This window comes from Trachemys scripta, chromosome 3 (assembly GCF_013100865.1).
Source record: "Trachemys scripta elegans isolate TJP31775 chromosome 3, CAS_Tse_1.0, whole genome shotgun sequence".
In the NCBI taxonomy this organism is placed as follows: domain Eukaryota; kingdom Metazoa; phylum Chordata; order Testudines; family Emydidae; genus Trachemys; species Trachemys scripta.
Window position 1 is genome coordinate 54,267,235 of NC_048300.1, and position 12,285 is coordinate 54,279,519.

The window sequence follows — 12,285 nt, forward strand, 5'->3', positions numbered from 1 at the left end:
TCTTAGAGACCGGCAGGACAGCAACTGCAGACTGTAATCAGAGAGAGGCCTGCTTAAGAAGTATTTCCCCAGCAGAGCTTTACAAGGTCAGAAAGCATTTGAAAGGCCTGGCAGCACACAGCGGAAGAAATGACACACACGGAGATTTGCATACCTGGCAAAACTAAGCGTAAGCACAGCCATGACAGCCGACATGAATTGCAGAGCCACACTGCCCAACAGCACGCGTCAGCAGCAGCGGGGTTAAGCCAGCCTGAAGTTCATCAACTCCCTTCATATCTTTGTGCCCTCCTAACCCAGGATGTTTTCATAGAGCAATTTTGACACCTACTGGCCACCTTTGGTACTGACTGTTACAGCATTCAAAGATCATGCAGAGGATGGGGTGCACACAAAGCTGATGGCATGGGAGAATGAGCACAAGGAGACCCTGGGAGGGAAGAGATTGGGAGGGAATTGAAGGGAGTCCCTGAAAGAGAGGCGGATGGGAAGGTGGCACACAAGGAGCTTGTGGAGTAGGGGAGGGAAAGTGGAGGGATGCAAGGAACCCCTGGTGTGTGCAGTAAACAGCTTACACAAGCTATGAAGTGTCCGACCCTCTAGCAAGCCCTCATCTTGGCACTTCTATCAGATACTTGCACAAACTGTCAGCCAAATCCCCCATTCAGATAAGACCTATTTTAGAATTAGCATTTGATCTGACCCCCTTTCACACCAAAACAAAATTAATACCAGCACTAGGGAGGGAATAGAAGTCCAGACAGTGCAGCAACAGCAAGTGGGGAGCTCCGAGTCAGGTGGATACATTCAGTCTGATATTTCCCCCACCCCTTCCCCAGAATGTCATAGCTCCTCCTCCAGAAACAGGAACAGCTTACAAGTTCACCAGAAAAACAAGAGTCTTAGGCTTTTGAGGCAGATACAAGTAGTGACTTTTGTAATACGAGTTGCTCTTTGTTCTGGATGCCAGGTGGGTCATGCTGAAAGAGGACCTTTTCACATCTGAAAACAAAAGCAGGTGCAGGCTCTATGCTTTTTACTGCTGAAGTCAGTAATCCCAAATACAAGTTAGGTGACCCTTGCATTTTGAAAGTCAGGCTATTCTGATTAGTCCTATACTCTCCACAACTTCAATTTTAGCATTATAGAAATCAATTAGTTTTTATTTTTTTTTAAAGTAATGTATCCTAGTGGATAGAGCCCTGGAATGGGATTTAGCCCCCCTGGGATCTATTTAAGGCTCTGCCACTAGTATGCTGGGTGACCATGGATAAGTCACTTCACTTCCATGCCTCAGTTTCCCCAATGAGACCTGATCTCCTTTGTAAAGCACTTTGAGATGTACTGATGAAGAATAATGTATAAGAGCTAAGTATTATTGGTGGTTGAAACAGGGAATCAAAGTCTAGGCTCTATTCTAGTGCCTTGCCCAGTCATGGCAAATCTGGGGCAGTCACTTAAAACCACTTTGTGCACCTCGGTTTCCTCAGTTTTTTATGGTGGACAGTACAACCTGTCAGGATATGACGCTTAATGAATGTTTGTAACGCACTGAGATCCTCAAATTAGTTGTGTGTTTCAGGAAAGCTTGGAACCATGGGACAGATCTACACTAGAAAGTGTTTTGTTCTGATTTGGTTTGTTTTTTTGCCAGCATAGCTATGTCAGTTAAGGATATGATTTTTTAGGACACAGGTTGGTCCATAATAGCCAAAACTGGAGATTTTCTGGGTAGACTGCCAAAGACATCTCTTTGACCGAGTCTCTGAAGAATGCTCAGGGTGCACTTCATAGAGGCTGAAGTGGGTAGATGGATGAGTGGTGGAATCCCTGCAGAACTGATTTAAATGCTGCTGAGGTTTAATTTAATTATATTTATTGTATATTAATTATGTAAAGTGTTTATTTTTATATTTAAGTAAATAGCTATAGCAGTAAAGCTCTTTAGTGTAGATGGTTATACTGGCATAAAAGTGTTTTGGTGGTATAGCTTATTTTGTTCCCTGAACCAGTATAACCTACACTGCCAAAAACAAACACTCTCGTATCAGTATAACTGTGTCTACACTAGAGGGTTTGCAAGCATAGATATAGCAGTTAATCTTTTCCAGTGTAGACCAGGCCTTACTTTTACAGTTGTTTACAGCAGTGGTTCTCAACCTTTTCCATACCAGAAACCCTTTCTGTTCAGGACCCTCCTTCCACCTAGAAAGGGATGGTCATGCCTCTGGATTTGTGTCCCCCACAGGCTGAGAATCTATGGTTTACAGCCTTTGTTTCTAGCTGTGGCAGATCACAAGGTATTAGCCCTTTAACTATTTGGACAAGCAAATTTTTTTGGCACTCATCCCAAAATTATAGCTGCAGAAAAGCATTTTCCTATTCCTGTATCAAACTCAGGACTCCCACAGGGGGTCCTAAAACTACACAAGCAAGAGCAAAACCAGAGACAGATATCACAATGCAGAAAAACCAATTACGTGCAATCCAACTTTGCAAACTTTAAATGCGTGGTGCTAGTGAAGGCACCCAGCCAATGAACTCATTAAGAGTGAACTCCTATGATATCAATGTCATAGGTCCAATCTGAGACATAACAGTACACCTCAGGAAAATTACCTTTCCTGTAAGTTATGGGAGCACATTCAGTTCCTAAGAGCCTGGACAGGGTTCATACATTCAGAATCCCATATTACACAAAGAGCATAAATCAGATACGATCACTTAGCCAGTCAAGTTTCTCAGTTGGCAGAACATTATCACCTGAGTTACTGCCGCCACCACCACAAACAGCAGCCATAATGAAATGGTCCCACTATTGGGGGTAGGAAAGGAAGGGAGGGAGAGACTTCACATTTAGTTTTTCAAAAGCCACCTGTGGGCAGTTTTCATGTACTAAGCATGCACCACTCTTGGAAGTGTCTCTCCATAAGCATTCTGCTACCTTTTTTGCTTTAAATACCAACTGCTCATTCAATGTAACAGATATGAAGAAAAGCTAACAGTAAAAGTGCCATTATGCTCTGAAATGGGACTGGATTTTCTGAGTTTGGATTTGCCAACACTCAAAAGTTGCAATGGTATCACTAAAATCTGTTTTAAGTTGATTTAAACTGGCAGACCTCTCCATGGGAACACACATTGTTTAACAATGGTCATATCAATTTAGCTTAGTTTGGTAACTGAGTATGTGCAGGCAAGGCCTCAGGGCTTCTGTATTTACCTTCTCTCCATGGCACAGGTATAACGTGCGCCTAGTTTATGCTACCAAGGAGATTTTTTCCAATTGACAATACTTTGAAACATCACCTAGGATTGGGACAAACCAAGCCATGCTTCTTCCTGCCTTCCAACTTCACCTATAAGATTTTGAAGTGAACTTGGCGGACAATGCCATGCAGAACACGAGAGAATCCAACTTGCTCTCCCTCAGAGCACCTGGAAGTCAAATGTAGTGAATGCTTGTTTGTGTCGGTGAAGCCAGCAGATACAGCTAAAGACATAGGGAGCTGAGAATCTGAGTTACCACTGGATGTGCTTCAAGCCCAGAACATGGTCAGCATTTTCCCCTGGATACCTGCTTATGAGACAACTCCCTCAAGCACACCACCTCTTCTATCCCCACATATATTACAGAACAAGTACTTGGTAAAGGAGATGTATATTTATTCACTTTACAAAGAGGGCAGTATTTAGTTGCAACAGCTCCATTTATAGACAAATATACTGTACATTATATTGGTGAATGGCTCAAACCTTTACCATATCTTGCTCTTAAAAATGTGTTTATACCACTTCAGCTTCCATTAGCTGAGCAAATAGCAATCCTTGTTCTGCCACTGAGAGATTAAAAATCAGTAATAAACGTATACACTTTGCGTTACATATTCACAAGCATTCCCCCTCCCTCTCCCCTAATTTTTTTCCATTCCCCCTCCCCCTCAAGATGAAGTCTCTTCCCGGGTCAGCGTTAAACTTATATACAGGATCAATTAAAACAAATTAGAAACCACTGATAGTTCTAATGTCCTTCTGAAGCACAAAAAAAGCCATAGATTTATACATACATATAAAAGTCAAGTCCAAATTTTATTTAAAAAAGAAAAAGCTGTTTGAAACCAGGTTGGCATTCAGACATTGCCAAGGCATGGGTGAACCTATGAGGAGAAAATGAAGAAATTCAATAGTGAATTTAAATATTACAAAAATATTTTTTATTTTTATTTTTATTTTTTTGAAAAAAATGCAGCAGGATGCCCACTTGCTATCGCTAACTGAAGCGAGAAGAGAAGGTATAGTCTGATCTTTGATCTGTTATATTTTAAACAAATTCAATGTAAAGCTGCAACAAGTTTACCACACAAATGGCGGTGGCAAGTTTATTTCACTTGAATACAAATATGCTTGTCCATGAGACGGGTGTAATAGGACCATGAGATGGCAAAAATTTTATATATAAGCTCAGGGATATGGGACAAGAGAAGGCTGGCATGGTTAAACATTCTGGATTCAGGAATGCACAGTGCCCAGAAGTGCCTCTGCACATGGGGAGTGCAGACTCTTGCCTGGCTATGTGACTACAGCAACTTTCAGCAAGGCGATCCAGAATTTTAGAGTTCTGGCAGCCCACTTCTTTTAAGAGGTGTTTCATTTTTGTTTAAAACCATCTGTTATTCTTCTTCACTTTCATTTTCTGGGTCCAAATCAGATTCCCCATTGATTTCTTTTTCAGCCGCCATTTCTTGTTCATCTGATTGCTCCCCTTTCTCTTCATCTGATTGCTCCCCTTTCTCTTCATCTGATTGCTCCCCTTTCTCTTCATCTTCATCCCAGTTCTCCTGGAATGAACAAACAAAAAAAAAGACCGGAACAGCTTAATACAAGCTTTTCTGCAATCCTATACTCCTGTGATCAATCAAGTGAAGGACAGAAGTCCTGGACAAAGAATTTTACTTACATCCGAATCTTTATCTGCAATCATCTCATCTTCAGAACCATCCTCGGAGGATTCTGTAAATGGAAAATGCTACATAAGTCAGGAGTACACAACAGATTTGATGCAGTCTTTACTCAAATGAAATCCAAGATCATGTGCCATTACATATATTAACTAGCTGTGCCATTTAAAACATCTACCAAAACTGAACGGTCAGTTATTTTGATCAGTATAAATCAAGCACTGTTGCTCAATCATCATCCTATGCACAATATTTCAGAGTTGACATAAGACCCAAACCTCAGGTCTACAGATATTTTAAATCCTCTTGATTCTGGACAGATATGGAAGCGCCTTCTAGTGATTCATCTTCAGGAAAGGTGCATTCTGCACTAGAGACCTGGGCCAACAAATCTGGATTCCTGGCACTAGAGTTAAGCAGTATGTTGGACTTGCAGTTACCACCAGTTTTCTCATAACTGGAGAGGAAAAAAATCCAACCAACCAAAAAGCTACTTGACAACTCCATACCACCTTCTCCCCTCCACTGTCTTCAAGCAAAACCTCCATGGTAGATCACACAGCGAGAGGCACAGAATTGGAATGTGGATGGCTGGCAAACTTTAGCTGTAACCTTAGTAAAGGAGCTGAGCTACACCAACTGTACAATGGTTCGATCTGTTCTCAAGGTAACCCCACAGGAAGTCTTCTGCTTACCTTCCTCATACACTAGTTTCGCAGTCTGATTAATATCAGTTGCATCCTGAATTTTTTCCAGTGCTGCAACCTGGAAGACATTTACAAGTCACAATAAACTGCAGTCATGTAATCCAACCTTAAAACCTACCAAGTGTTTACAAAACTCATCACAATTTAAGTGAAATCTCCATCAAGCCTGGATTTTATTCTTCCATCCATATCTATAGTTTTAAAACAGCTGAGTATTTAGGATGGGCAGAAAAGTTATAATACTAAAGAGAAGAGACACGCATCTTAAGTGGTTTAAAATTCTCCTGCTTATTTCCAGTCTAAAAATCTTGAGGATCAGCATATAAATCAGAAGGAAAAATGTGACTGAACCTTCAATGAAAACACATCCCCAATTAAGTAATATTAAGTCAGTTTAGAAAAATATGGTCAGTAGCAAGATGCTCGTTAATCACCTGTGCTGCCTTTAGCATTATCAGTGTGACTATCCAGCAACCATACTGAGCTGTGGATGGCAGGTTTGGTCGCATCGAATTTGAAAACAACCACTATTTCCAACAACATTTCCATCTTATACCCCAATGTTTATAGCTTGAACTTACCTGGGTGATGATAAGATAGAGTTTTCCATGGAGGCGAGAGAGCTTCTGCAACGTTTTTACTCTGCTCTCCATTAACTGATATAGCATACCAAGCTGGGGAACCAGGTCTGGCAACTTTAGAGAGAAAAAGCATAAGAATGAGGCTGTTTTGTTGTCCTCCTCCACTTCATAAGAAGATTCTAAACTGCATTTTAGGTGCTGCCTACGGAGTCCTTGCTCACACTGCCTCTCAGACAAAATGAGAGCTGAGATTTCACTATGTATGAACGATTATTACTTCAAGCAGTCTGTTAAACCAATGCTTGTCTAGGCTCTCATCCACTTTCAGCTCATGCAGATCTAATTTTCCTTCTTCACTTGATTGTGGTTTACAGCATTAAGAGAACTAATGGGAAGGGCTAGTACGAACAGGAACTGCACAAGTATCAGCTGAGAGTCTGGGAATGTCAATGCACATCAATCCTAACCCACAAACTCCCACACTGTAGACCTGGACCTTTCTGGAACAGAAGACTGATTGTGCCAAACTAGTGGTTTCTATCACTAGGTCAAGCCTAAATTCATCCTTCACTTGTGGTAGGCTTTGAAGCCAGAAGCCAAGAGGCTAAATGCTCCTACATTAGCTTATCCATGACACCCAGCTAATACTCCATTTCCAGCATACTTGTATGCAGTAAAGCTAGCTGCACTCAAGATAGTCTCAGGTCAGTCTGCAGTAAGAAAGTACTTGGGCAATTTCTGTTTAGGAAGTTCACCCAACAAGGCTAGATCATCATCTATTAAGCCAGCTCTGTGTATAGGTCCATAACTAATAGAGGCATGCTAATCAGTTTGATTTAGTGCTAATGGTTGTACTGGATAATGCCAGCTACCAGGTAATTTATAGCATGTTGTGGCAAAAAAAGTGTTGCAAATGACATGAAACATCCTTTTGGGGGAGGTTCATTTAGACAGTAGTAGCAGCAGATTAGGATGTTAGGAGGGTTGACTTTTAATGGAAGAGCAATAGCAAAACAAGAACAGAGGTACATTTTAGTTAGCTGCAAGTATCAACCATAGAGCAAGATACTTACTGTGGAAAGGTAGGATGCATGTATAGTGAAAACAGACTTTAGCCACCGGACCATCTGTGAGGCACTGGAGGAGAGAAGAGCAGAATAAATCAAAGATGAGTGTAGCCTAGAGAACACCTTCTGTTTTGACCACTAAAAAGGTTTAAATCAAAATGCGTCAGCGTTTTGTTTTAGAAAAGAGAAGCCAAGCTAGAAATAAGAACAATTCATCTACATAGATAGGAGACTTAAACAGTTCCATTAGAACTGGAATAGTAATTTAAGTGTCTGAGTTATACTAAATTTGCTCTTCGTTGTTGCTTCCAATATCTTCCCTGACAAGTTTAGATTGATCAAAGATCTAAAGCATTTTTTCTTTTTCCCTTCAAATTATGGAGTAAACTTTGCCTCCCAACAGAAGAGCAGAGTAGATAGCTTTGGGAGTCCTAAAACGGTCCCAGTACTTATAGAACAGGTTCTACACACTGCTGAGATGACTAATCTAGTAGCTATTTAACAATTATTTTCTCAATATGAACAAGTTTTACTATTTTGTGATGTATGGGTTAATATTCAATTCAGATTAGATTATCCTTTGTGGTATTTATCTTTGTAAACCATACATATTAATTCCCAATATTGACAGCTATACAAATATATCTGAGATCACTTGACCCCGCCACACAAACTTCTGCCACCCTTCCCGCCCCCACTCCAGGTTATAAGTAACATTCTGATTTGGGAAAGGCAATGAACAAGTATGTTCTAACTGCAACTTGTTTAACCCAACTATTAAGAGCAGTTTCATTATATATGACACACACACACACACACTTTCTTAATGGCTGACCTATTCATTTAAGGATTTTAACTGAGTTTCTGAAACATTAAAAGGGCACTGGGTTAACAAAGATTTTTGGTCAATTTAACTGAGATTTCAGAAGCCCTCCACTGAGCAAAATGTCTTCTATTAACACAAGAAAAGTGCACAATCAAAAAAATTCCAGTATAAATTTTATTCAGAAGTACTACTCTGTATTATATTCATTCAAAAATCTCACTGCATTTATCGCATATTTTGTTTCTTTAACAAAAATATGAAAGGAATGCTTAAGTGTTAGCCATTTCTCTCTAGGGCAATTAAGGCACCTATTGAAGTTCTGTTTGTGTGCGATAACAGAATTATTATTTATATGCAATATCACAAAATGGACATATGCAGTTTCTTCATTTCCCTGCCCTCCTCTATTAACAAGTTTTTGGATATTTGTCCTCAACTCTACTGCTTTATTTGTATACGGATACTTGTAGGTTTTAGCTGCGGGCTGTGAGTTTAACTATTTTGTTTTAAATTATAAACTGCTGATACAGGCGACAAGAAGTCCAGTGGGTAAAGAGTTAAGGGAATATTGTTTCCAGACTCAGACGTCCTTTTCCATTTCTCTTACATTTTGATGTATGCAATGATTTCTCAAACAGACTGAATTCAGACAGAAATGCCCCCAAACTGCTGGAACCTCTATCAGTCAAGTCAGATATTTCCTTTCATGAGGCTATAGTTTTATAACCACTACCATGGGCCTCCTCCAAACAAATGAAAAGGCACCATTCCTTTAAAAGTCAGCTAAGCTTCCTTGTGAATCATTTCTCTTACCTGTACGGGTGGCCTTGCAACCTCTTTGTAATCTGAAGAAAGAAAGATGAGGTCACTTAGAAGTATTGTATACATGACAGTTCTCATCCTGACATTACATTTGTATATCAGCCCAGAAATCAGGGCACAAAAATCCTCAGATATTTAAAGTCTGCTAGAAATCACCAGTGCTAAATAAGACGTACACTGTGAAGCTCATGTTGGTTGCACTATGTCCTTGTTCAATGCACTGACTGCTTTTGGGGAAGCAGAGCTTCATTACAGTAACAGTACTGAAGCTAATACGAGTCAAACGATATGTTACAAGTGCACATGGAAACCAGGTCATAGATGGCAGCAAGGACCAGAACTGAATCCCTCTGTGGCTGTGCATGCAAAATCTCACTATATGTAATATCTATTACAGCACCTGCTGCACAGGTGATAAGTTGATAAAACAAGCTACTGTTGCAGGAAAAGGGCGCTGAGCACCAAGTAAAACGTTTCAAGCACTGGAAAGGATATACTTGTCAAGTGAAAGTCTTTTCCTCTCCCTGATTAACACAGTCAAATGCACTCGCACATAGCAGAAAGCGTGATCACTCAAATAAAGAGGGGTCTATATTAGAAACATTGAATCTCAGTGCCTACTTAGAATCAGTGGATCAGCGTGTATGCTTGGTGCAAGTTTAACATTCAAAACAAGGCAGAGTCAGCATTTCTCATTCAGGGTTACCATCAAGCCAAAGCCATTTGTATTAAAAAGTAGACAACATGCCTTAATTTTAAAGGAAATGGACTTATTTCACATTCAGGTAACTCAAGTGTCTGAATGGGTTATCAGTTCAAAAGAGAAATCTACTTCTGGGTAAAGCTACACGAGACGTTTCAGTACAAATACAAGTGGTGGGGTTTTTTCAAACCTAGTTGAATACATGTAGAGAATTAGGATTTAAAAAAGGTAACAATGCTTAAGTGACTTAGGCTCAAAACCAATTTTCAAAAGTGACTCCAGGTACTTAGGAACCCAAGTATCATTGGAAATCAATGGGACTTGGGCTCCTAAATCACTTCTGACAATGGGACTTTAGCACTGTAAACAAAATTTTCACCCTCAACTGGAAGTTCAATGCAACACTGTTGCTACCATGCCAACTAAGTATGTATAGGGTCCCCATCACTGTAGTATCGCTGAGGGCCTCTAAGTATGAATGGAGTTATTCTCACACCACCCTCAGGTAGGATAATTATCCCCATTTTATACATGAGGATCTGAGGAGCAGATATTCATTAAGTCACCCATAGTCTCAAAGGAAGTCACAGAAGAAGGAGATAGCACAACCAGGAACTGAACTCTGATCTCCTGAGTCCTAGGCCAGTGTCTTCACAAAACCATCTTCCCAGTTTTTATTGTGAAAAAAACACCAGAGTTAATCCCTAGTAGGATTGACAGTGAGACAAGTCCACTGAATGTGCAGTTATTTTGCATGGTTTCAGAGTAACACAGAACCTGACTCAGCTCTCCTGAATTAAACATTTCAGTGACAAGTCAGAATCGTCAAAGCTGGCCTCTGATAAGTGCCCACACCTGTATGAGGTTAATATCTCATTAACACAACCAGGAGGATACACCCAACTCTGGGAATGACATGGTTTCCATATGTTTGCCTCAGAAGACAATTGTCAGAGTCAAGACAAAAACTGCTTCAATACTGGATAACCTCCACACCGATTCTATGGAGTAAAAGCAGGTGTATATTTGGACTTCCCAAGTAAGAGGAAAAGCCCAGTGTTAACTTGTTCTACAACAGTGGAAGTTCTATAGCAGTAATTCTCCTACCTCATGCAGCAATGGAATGACAGCATGTACAGGTATCTTAGTTATTGTGTTCTTTATTAAAGCGTCCTTCCTTGTTTGAAGCACTTTCTGTGAAACGAGGGGGAAAATATGAGATCAGAGAAACATTCATCAATAAATACATATGTATACAATCAAGGACACCAAGGACATATCTACAGGGCACAGAACGGGAGACAGAAAAAGATGAGGTTTGAATCTCTGCTGCTCACATCTCAACCTTGTATGTAAAGTCTGAGGACATGTGTGCCAGAGAGAAGATGAGCACGGAGTCATCATTAATGGGCACTTTCTAAAGAGACAAGCAAGTTCTTTGAGTGATATGCAAAAAAAGCTGCTAGCATGTTTGCACATTACAGAAGAGGTGTTTTTTCAGTAAATATAGTGCTCATGAAAAAATACTGGAATGATTGGGTCATGGACACAACTTCATTTTATCCATCATGTAGCCACTCCATGTTAAGACTGAGGCACGCTGGAGGAGGCAAGGAAGTTTTCCTTGCTACTGTCGGTGTTCCACCAGTCCTGTGGATAAAGGACTTCAGATTCAGGACTCCCAATGCAGCACCAAGTTTCTCTTAAATTTAACCCTCCTATTCCTACACACACCCAACAGCAACTGACTCGTGGGCCCTCCAATACTTATTTATCCAAGGCATATCCACTCAGATCTCAAGTCAGGTTTAAGTAGAAACCATGCTCTAATCAAACCCCAAAGGAAAAAGTGACACATGAATTAATATTAATGGAAGAACAGGTGAACTGTGACACTATAGAATTGATATGGTTAGATAACTATTTTTAACCTGACCTGTGAGGTTATGTTTAGTTTTGAGAAAAGAAGACTGATGGGGACCTGATAACAGTCTTCAAATATGTTACAAAGAGAATGGTGATCAATTGTTCTCCATGTTCATTGAAGGTAGAACAAGAAACACTCAATCAGCTTAATCTGCAGCAAGGGAAATTTAAGTTACATATTAGGAAAAACTTTTTAACGATAAGGATAGTTAAGTACTGAAACATGTTACCTAGAGAGGCTGTGGAATACCCATCACTGAAGGTCTTTAAGTATAATTTAGACAAACAACTGCTGGGGATGGTCTAGATATACTGTATGTGGGCTTGCCTCAATGGGAGATGAAGACCTTTCGAAGTCCCTTCCAGCCCTACATTTCTATCTTGTATAACACAAACCGACTAGCTTTGAAATCCAGGGGTTCAGTTGGGGGGGGGGGGGGGGGGAGAAGAGGGGAAATCCAGAAGACATCTTGCAAAGCAGATCAAATAGAAAAAATATAGCAAATGTCATCAATTAAAACAATGTATATGACAGGTAAACATAATGGCACTACTGTTTCTATGCCGCAAGGCAGCGGGATAATGCAAAAAGCAGCGGAGCGCAAGTGGCAAATTTAACACTAGTCATACAGCCTAGTATGCACAAGAAGCCACTTCACAAGTCTAAGCAGAATAACTTGAGCATCACGTGGTGC

At 40.3% G+C, this 12,285-nt stretch overlaps 1 protein-coding gene across 2 annotated transcripts in view; it reads right to left on the reverse strand.

Moving 5' to 3' along the window:
• Nucleotides 1–3,645: 3,645 nt before the first annotated feature.
• The window catches only part of WDR43 (WD repeat domain 43), a 36,306-nt gene continuing 27,666 nt past the window's right edge, over nucleotides 3,646–12,285 (reverse strand). Inside the window, exons 12-18 of one of the 2 annotated variants that reach the window (XM_034764766.1) lie at nucleotides 10,772–10,858; nucleotides 8,953–8,984; nucleotides 7,320–7,383; nucleotides 6,247–6,360; nucleotides 5,654–5,723; nucleotides 4,958–5,010; nucleotides 3,646–4,835 (exon numbers count right to left, since the gene is read on the reverse strand). In XM_034764766.1, coding sequence (XP_034620657.1) covers nucleotides 4,671–4,835; nucleotides 4,958–5,010; nucleotides 5,654–5,723; nucleotides 6,247–6,360; nucleotides 7,320–7,383; nucleotides 8,953–8,984; nucleotides 10,772–10,858 — 585 coding nt within the window. In that variant the 3' untranslated portion in view covers nucleotides 3,646–4,670. Of the gene's footprint in view, nucleotides 4,839–4,957; nucleotides 5,011–5,653; nucleotides 5,724–6,246; nucleotides 6,361–7,319; nucleotides 7,384–8,952; nucleotides 8,985–10,771; nucleotides 10,859–12,285 lie in introns of both variants that reach the window. The other variant, XM_034764765.1, reaches the window with a different exon arrangement.